This window comes from Gymnoscopelus braueri, assembly GCF_963280865.1.
Source record: "Gymnoscopelus braueri genome assembly, chromosome: 17".
NCBI classification, from domain to species: domain Eukaryota; kingdom Metazoa; phylum Chordata; class Actinopteri; order Myctophiformes; family Myctophidae; genus Gymnoscopelus; species Gymnoscopelus braueri.
The window spans coordinates 22,749,062-22,758,043 of NC_137617.1; the positions used below are offsets into that span (position 1 = coordinate 22,749,062).

The 8,982-nt window shown below is 40.5% G+C and overlaps 1 protein-coding gene across 1 annotated transcript; it reads left to right on the plus strand.

Annotated features, from left to right (window-relative positions):
• Positions 1-2,249: 2,249 nt before the first annotated feature.
• On the plus strand, positions 2,250-4,995 carry LOC308104719 (gap junction delta-3 protein-like). Its single transcript, XM_080455222.1, has one exon. The coding sequence runs from the start codon at positions 2,259-2,261 to the stop codon at positions 3,114-3,116; it is 858 nt and encodes a 285-aa protein (XP_080311348.1). The 5' UTR covers positions 2,250-2,258; the 3' UTR covers positions 3,117-4,995.
• Positions 4,996-8,982: the final 3,987 nt, after the last annotated feature.

Consider the following 8,982-nt stretch of genomic DNA (forward strand, 5'->3'; position numbering starts at 1 on the left):
TAAAGAACCCATATTGGCATATTTGACTCCTTGTCCTGTTTTGTAACGGTGGTTTTTCTTTCCCTTTGGATTTTGTCAAAACAATATAGACTTATAAATCAAATTTGAGCATGAGACAAAACAAAACATTTACAGTAGGTTTGGTATGGGGAAATTTAACTGGCTGAGTATCAATTCTTAGCTGGGAGGCAATTAAACCAGTTTGATGTTTGGTTATTATTGAAACTACAAGAAGTTAACGTTTTCCCTCATTTAATACAACTCGCAACTTTTTTTTTAATTGTGTGGTCTACACTAGTATTTGAGGTTATTTATTTCATGCTGGGGTGTTCCTGTGTTGGACCTTGTGGTCTTGAAGATTGGTCTTCTTGCATGTACAGCTTATGATTGAGATCCTTCCTGTCATTAGGGAAGCTCTTTCAAGTGCTCATCAAGAGCTTGCTCGTCTAAAGTAAACTTGAGTTCTGTTTGGGACCCTTGATAGCCGCCCATTAGGAACGTAACAGGAATTTCCTGACCCGCCTCCGCCCTATAAATCATTACTGAGCCCTAAACCCTGTGGCCTTTTGTAGTGAACTATGAGGATAAGTCAAGCAAGCTGGCATAGATCTTGTTATCAAACTGTGGATTAATACAATGTGGGGGTAGGCTACTTTCTTTTTTTTTGTCTTGTAATGTTTAGTTTTCAGTTTAGATGAGGGAAACACCCACTAGGGAGAACACATTTTTTTTGAATTCTTCAGTAGGATTTGCTTACTTTGTTTTGATTTCATAAGGTACATACAATATCCACGACCTGAATATGTTTTAAAAATATTGCCACTGATGACTCAGTGGTGGGTATGTGTGTGTGGTTTAGTCTGAGTGTTAAGTAGCTCAGCAGGCTGGTTGAACCACTATCCACCACTAATATAATAGGCTTAGTATCAAGTATCAACTTGTTGAGCTATAGACTGGATGAAACTTTTGCGATCATGTTTTTACAGTGTTGATCAAATGTGAGGCAGGTCACATTTTATAATCTCAGACATTAAGCAATGCTTTTTTCAGGTGTTACCGTGTTACTATCTTGTTCTCCATCAAATTCTTTGTGCTCTCGCTTTAAAATCACATGCCGTCTCTATAACACACCCCATGAGCTAGAGATGTTTTAGCAGAGATTACCAATCAGGATTTGGGACTGAATCACTACATGGTATGTAAAAAGAAAGTTCAAGTTTATACTGTATGTAGTACACAGAAATAGATTGCTTGTGTTTAAGTTCAGAAAGACAGTGACACTTTATTTCATATTTAAAGGAGCACTTTGCACATTTTCAACCTTATCTTCATATAATTGGTCCTCACGAATGCTCATAAGATGGCACCATTTCCGTCTACTTGCTCGGTGTCTCAGAGATGGGCTTCGGATAGTTCACAAACCTGCCTATCATGACATCGGTTGGGATTCCAAGCTAATAGAAACTACAGCATTTGTCTTCATGAAAAGTTAGCATGCTGGAATAGAAGCCATTGTTCTATAATCAATAAGAATGCACTTTTTTAAATTGTTTTAATTGTTTGAAATAAACCACTGAAATTTCTGGTAAGGTATTGTCCATAATCATAATGATTAGACCTATTTCATTCTGTTATCAGCTTAACCCAGTTGAGTGCTTTTCAAGTGAGCAGTTAGGGGTCAAGTGTTTTGCTCGGGGATACCTCGACACATTGCCAAGGAATCAAACCTGGGACCTTCTGCTTCCCAGGTGGGCTCTCTACACATTCAGCTATGGCACACAGCCCACCTCTCGTTTTTTTGTTTTTGTTTTTACTACTACTTTCAAATACTCATTATTTTGTCCCTAGAAATGGAGCAAGTTCAAGTTGAGAAAGAAAGAGAAACTATTTCAGATTTAAGGTTATTGCCCTCAGTATTTATTGGGTTGTGTTGCTTCAATCAAGTGACTCCTTGTTGTATCATCATTTTCACTTTGATCTTTTCTTCTTTCAGGACTTCCCTCCATTTTCTTCACATAAAACAATTAAGAACCAGCCTTTGACCTGTCACAAAACAATTAAAGACAAGCCGTTGACCTGCAGATCCATTTGTTTCGGTTTTAATATTCCTTGGACTACAGACACTGTCCCTCTGACTCATCATTGTATTTGAAAATGAATTAAGGTGCAGGAGTCGATGACTTGACGCTGATAAACACCTGGTGGATTAACACCACAGAGATCCAGGAGAACAGCCCAGGGATCCAGGTGATACCATCATGGGTGAGTGGGGCTTTCTCAGCAGTCTCTTCGATAACCTCCAGGCCCATTCACCACTGCTGGGACGCTTCTGGCTCTTCCTCATGCTGGTTTTCAGGATGCTCATCCTGGGCACCGTCGCCAGTGACCTGTTTGAGGACGAGCAGGCAGAGTTTGCATGCAACACCCTCCAGCCGGGCTGCAAGCAGGTGTGCTATGACGAGGCCTTCCCCATTTCCCAGTACCGCTTCTGGGTGTTCCACATTGTCCTCATCGCCACACCCTCCCTGCTTTTCCTCATGTATGCCATGCACCACCACAACAAGCAGAAGATCGGCCCCTGCTTCATCCAGGTGAGCCAGGGTTACAGAGATCTGAGGAGGCTCTACCTGGTGAACGTGGCCTTTCGCTTGTTGGCTGAAGTAGGAGTCCTGGTGGGACAGTGGTGGCTCTATGGCTTCAAGGTGGAGGCCCAGTTCCCCTGCAGTCGCTTCCCCTGCCCATACACCGTGGACTGCTTCACCTCCCGCCCCGCAGAGAAAACGGTATTCCTCTGCTTCTATTTTGGTGTAGGGGTGCTGTCGGCCATGTCCAGCTTCGTAGAGCTTATCTATGCTTCCTTGAAGTGGTTCTGTCCGAGCCAGAGGCATTCGCCTTCGGAGGAGCACCCTTGTGCCTGCCAGAACCTTCACAACATAAAGGAGGAGGAGGAGGACACAGAGAAGGGAGGCAAGTCACCAAGAGTAGCAGCATCAGAGAGTGTACCTGGCAGTGTGCGGCAAAAGGGAGGTTCTGTGAGGAGCGGTCCCAGCAGGAAGTCGTCCAGCATCGGCCGTAAGAGCTGCAAATACCCTAGCAGCCGCATGCTTATGGTGTGAAAAGGGTTTGTTTCAGACCTGCTACCTTCAAACATCACACCTGATGGGGTTTACAGATGAGATTCTTGCTCTGACAAGCTAATTGATGGCATGGAAACTTTGAGTGTGGAATAGAAATTGTGCTTTTATTTTATTTGAGAACATGTATTGAGGTGTATTTTCTATATTGAACAATTAAGTAACAAGTATTGCCAAAGTGGTGATAGGGCATTTTGAAATGAGACTTTGCACTAAGTTTGTTTTTAAATTACATCTATTGTAATAGAGAGAAAAAGGTAATTTACCGTAGGCCTGACATAGAATGTTAGTTCACTTCTGTTAGTTCTCTTCTAGGGTGGCTTCCTGTAACCACTTTCAGAAAATGCCTAGGTTTGGTAAAGGTTATCATAGTTTTACATTTTTTCTTTAGTTTTTCTTTTGACTATGAGTTCGATTTCAGTTTTGTTTTAAATAGTTTTTAAAGCAGGTTTGCTAGTTTAATTTAGTTTTTATTTTGTGAAAAGGCTTAGTTTAGTTTTAGAGTAAGTTTTAGTTCTATGATTTTAGTTTTTCAAACACGATACGTGTGTTTCTGCAAAGAGTATTGGAAAAACATGAAATTACTGTTCCACTGAAGTGTGAATTGAAGATAATCAGACACCAAATTATACATTTATGTTGATATCACATCTCATATCACACATAATTGTTGTTTTGCACATACAGTAGCAATCGTTTCTTCCAACATGGGGGATAAATGGGCATTCTGATACCTGATTTATATTTAGATGCGCACCACTGTCGAGCACCAACAATAGGCGATCTGCAAGCTCACAACGTGCTGGACACATTGTGAGCTTGTAGGTCGGCTCTTTGCGACACCAGAACTTAAGTATGAATCACCCTTAATAACCACTTAACCACATAAACCCTAGTGTCCCTATTCTTCTGGGGGTAAAGTCAAACATTCTGCAAAAATAGAAGATCTATAAGATCACAAGGTGTCACATTGCAACACGTGAGCTTGTAGATCAGCTATTTTTGGCGAAGATATTCTGTTTAGAGGGGAAAAGGGTATAGAAACCTGGGGGACCCCGGTCAAGAAGCTTCATAGGGTTTAAGTGGTTATGCTCTATATACTTCATCGTACGATGAATAGCAAAAACAGAACGATCTACAAGCTCACATCAGCGTTGTGAGCATGTAGATCTGCTATTTTCACTACTGTCTTGTATTTAAAATGTTTTTGAGTCATTTATTTTAAATCCTTTGAATATCCTTGTCTATGATGACTTGACCAAAATAGGGACGCCAGGGTTAATGTGGTTATAAGCATTATGTGAAAGGCCTCTTGATTCATGTCATTGTCTGATTTTAAAAACGGCCAACACTTGTCCTACAAAAAAGGAAACTGCTTCTCAGACTCTGAGCTCTTGGAGTCAGGAAACAAGTTAATTACTGCAAGTCATAACATGGCATGTTGCAATGATCAAAATGGATGCTCTCACACAACAGTAAACAAGACCTGATTGTCTGACATTTCATCACGCAAAACCTCATTGAACCTTACTTGATTGCTGAACTGCTATATACTTTTTGTATTGTTTTAAGGACAATTTACAGTGAGTCCTCATGTGTTTTATTAGACCATGTAGAATTATAATGAGGAGACACTAAAGTGAATGTGTATGAGCAAAAACACAGCACATCAAGATCTAGTATTAGAAATAGATCACAGTAGCAGACTGGGGCAAAAATAATGGACATGGCTCTTTAACTATAATATATCTATATCGACTACATTCCTTTTTTTAATATATCTTTTTATTTGATTTTCAACATTAAAAACATTTCGTTGCCCCATGCCTTCCCCACCAGCACAAATACAAGTTCACCACTTTTCCTCTCTCTTTGTCTTTTTGTTCTCTCAATTCATCATTTCATCATACCCTCAGTTATTTTACATAAAAAATAATAAAAAATAAAGAAAATAAAAAAATAATAACAATAGTAATAGTAATAACAAAAAATAACGATAATAACCATAATAACAATGATAATAATAATACGTGACAGAAACCAGGTGCAACAAAAATAATAGTAACAGATATATATTCAAGTATTTTGCGTGGTCAGCATGTTTACCAATTCTTACATAATTGTTTATACATGATTATTCAACTTTTCATACTGTTTATAGCCCTTGGACCTAGCTGTTGTGAGGAGATCGATACCATTTTTATTTTATTTATTTATTATTTTAACTTTTTATTTTGTGGGGAGGGGGGGGGTCCTATTGGGATAGCTTCCATTCAATATTTCCTATATTATTGATAATGTTTCCCCATATCCTATCAAATTTCATTGGTTTCCCTTTCACATTATACATGATTTTTTCTGAGGTGGAGTTAGCCCTGGTTCAGAGCGTTAGAGGGAACTCACTAACACTCTGAACCAGGGCTAAGGTGAAGTATGACACCTACTACATTCCCATCATATTTCTAGTACCTTGCCAAAAAAAACATCCGTGCGATCACCATGGTACTTTTTTCCCTTTGAATTACATACATTACAAACAAAATGTTTACATTTTTACATACTAATTTTCCCAGGCGACATTGTGAGCTTGTAGATCTGCTATTTTATCAGGCTATTTTATTCATAGCCATTTACGTTTGTGTTGCCCACGAACCTCAGGAGGTTATCTTGAATGGTGAGGTGTTACTGAACAGAGATAAGAGTTGTGGGGAGAGCATGCAGATCTGCATTCTCTCAAGGATAGTCATGGGAGAGTGGTGGCTGTCTTTACATGGTCTAGTAGTGTTTGATAGACGGCTTTGGATAGAGATTTCATGAGCAGGGTGTACAAAATGGCATATTAGTAAGTACGTTTTTGATCTATTTAAATGAGCTTTGGTAAATGTCATGACAAACAAAAAACAACCATTGACAATTTGGCCTATACTAAACCTCTTTAAAGAGCTTCAGTTCATCAACATGTGTCATGGCTCTATTTGTACTTTGTAATTGCCTACATTATGTTTTAGTGATTATGAGGGTGCAAGTCACGATCCGTTATTCTGTTCAGCATTAATCTGCCATTATGAAAATAGATGGACTGTTTATGTGAACAGGCTCAGCAGCATTTCTAAAACACTTGACAACTGATTAAAATCTGCCTGTAGATAAAGAAAAGGGAAAAAACCTTCAGTCTCTTATGTGACACATTTTATTTCATTTCATGAACATGAACCATTAATTGCCATGATTAAATGTGATCTAGTTGACTGATTAAAATGTAGCGCACAAACGAGATTTATCAATAAACTATTTTCTAAGGCTAAATCAAAGGTTTAAAATGACTATTTTCTGGGATGTATCAAAAGCTACAACTAATTAATGTCATATCAGATTTCTTTGAAATGCATGCCCTGTACAATTAGGCTATAACTATTATTAAACAAGGTCCAATATGAGCATTAACATTGTAGGCTATATTATTATATAATGTACTTTTTGGGAACACATGAATTCGTTGCTTGTTAGCAAGAGTATTTACTCTTGCTAACAAGCAACTAATTCACGTGTTCCCATTTATAGCCTATATGAATAGGCTATAAATCATTAGTAGGCTACTGTTTTCTGGAGGGGCAACAAACACAAATGTAAAAATGACCAAGGATAGCTACGAACTTGAAGATAGAACTAACTTGTTGTAGATAAAATAAGGAAAGCATGTGGCCAGGGTGGCACCTGCATGCAGCAGGTTGGGCCTGTGTGAATGACTGTACACCTGTGACTAATTTGGGCTGATTAATTGCCTGACAGCTTTTCAGAGACATTCACACGCGCTCCCACACACAAAAACACATTGATTAATACACATGAATGCATGAAAACATGATTACTCAGGCTCTAATTGGAGATATCTCAACCCTAATGTCAATGGTAGCCTATGTACTGCAAGCACCAACATGAAGGGGGGGGGGGTGTAACACAACAGCTATCTGCAAAACATGTGCAGCAAAAATATCAGATGCAATTTCAACCATGTCCATGTCATCGAACTTCCTCCATCTGATCTACACCTCACAGATAGGTAAGGATTGCCTAGGTGGATGGATGCATGCTTGTGAGTCACGTCGAAGTTTATCTGTGAATATAATCGTATTGTGAAGAATTGGCCAAGTGTCCCATGTTGCTAAAAGTAAAAATAAACACTATTTCAGCACTCACACAACAATAACATTGGATATTGTAGATAGGCTATATTTATTTTCAGCAACAACTTGTCAGGGTGATAGACCTTCGAACTAACTAGGCAACACTGTGTCTGCCCAGCTGTGTGCCCAATTTGTGTAGGCTACTGGCCTACATAACACATGGCCTTCTATAACATTAACTTATATAATCATTTAAAATGTACCGATGTTGCCCATAGCCTCATAGTATATTAGGCTTAGGCTAATATCTGAAAACAGATTCTGTCAGCAACATTAGTTGCTAGTAGGAATAAACACAGAAGCACACGGGAGGAAGTGGACCAAGAAAGGGGAGGAGCCAAACTGATATACTGTTTCTACACAAAAATGGAGGTGGTGCCCCCAGAGGTAAAAACAAAGGGAGGGGGAAAAAAGATCCGAATGGGTTCCCAGATTGGGTTTACGCTATAGTTTCTATCTTTATGCTATATATATCATAAAGGATGTAAATATGTATTAAATAAATAAAAAAAACATCACGTGGATGCACCTGGGATGTATCATCAGTGTTGTAGCCTGGGGTCGATGGGTGTTTCAGGTCTCGCAACATACACCCTTGCCCAGGTGACCCAGCCGGGGTTGATCAAGCCCCGACATATGTCCCAGTAGCTACCCACGGTCAGTACTCTTAGGGCAAGACAGGGCCCCTCAGTCCGCTTCTCCGGAACTACTCTGCCGGGACCGGGGGAGAGAGGCTCTGGCACGTGGAGGGACTAGGCTCTGTGGATGGCCTCCTGTCCGGGCCTCTCCTTCGTCCAGGACCTGAGCGTTGCACCAGACTCCCCCGCTCCAAACATTTCACTCCGGCGTGATGGTGTCTTGGGCCGTGGTGGTACTGCAGGCTCCACTTGCGGCTTGCCTGAAAGGCCCTCCTCAAAGGCCTCACCGTGGGTTTGTGGGCTTCTTCCTCACGGAAGACACAGGCTGGGGCGCCAACCCATACTGTTCTTAATAGCCTACTCACTGTCATATTCAGTGTAATGCACCAACCTCACCGACTGACAAATTCCTCTTATGTGGAAACAAAGCATAGTGATTCTAACTCTTGCTGCATCTTCCCAACACCACTAGGTGGCAGCATCGCCACGGGAAACAGTTCACTGTGAAGTCGTGATCTTAGCAACATCCTTCATTTACAGCCACATAATTCCACTGACAATATCCAAGGTTTCCAGGCTCATGGGTGGCTTTATTTTTGATTGCTCCCCGCCCGTTGCATAACTTGAAGCTGCTAATTCATGTAAATTGCCTCGCAGCATTGCTGCTGGGCTGTGTGGGCAGACGAGAAGCAAGTCAGATTAAACCATTACAGTGTCTTATGGAACCCATTCCACGCTGAATTGGGCCATGCTACCATGTAAATTGAATTGAATGGTACTTGGGTCTTAATGACTACTGCAATACCTTGCAATGAGAGCGCTCTGTGATGGGAAAATCTTAATAGTCTTTTGAGAGCTTTCGCAGTTCAGACATCCAAGTGGCTCATGTAAATACAAAGCCTCTAAACTTTCCAGAGAAACTATTTCTGACTCCAACTGTCCTGTGCCTGACACACACACACACACACACACACACACACACACACACACACACACACACACACACACTCCTCCCACTGGTCCCTG

What these genes read in the sequence shown, in the direction of transcription:
- LOC308104719 (XM_080455222.1), top strand. Translation starts at nt 2,259, where the DNA reads ATGGGTGAGTGGGGCTTTCTCAGCAGTCTCTTCGATAACCTCCAGGCC.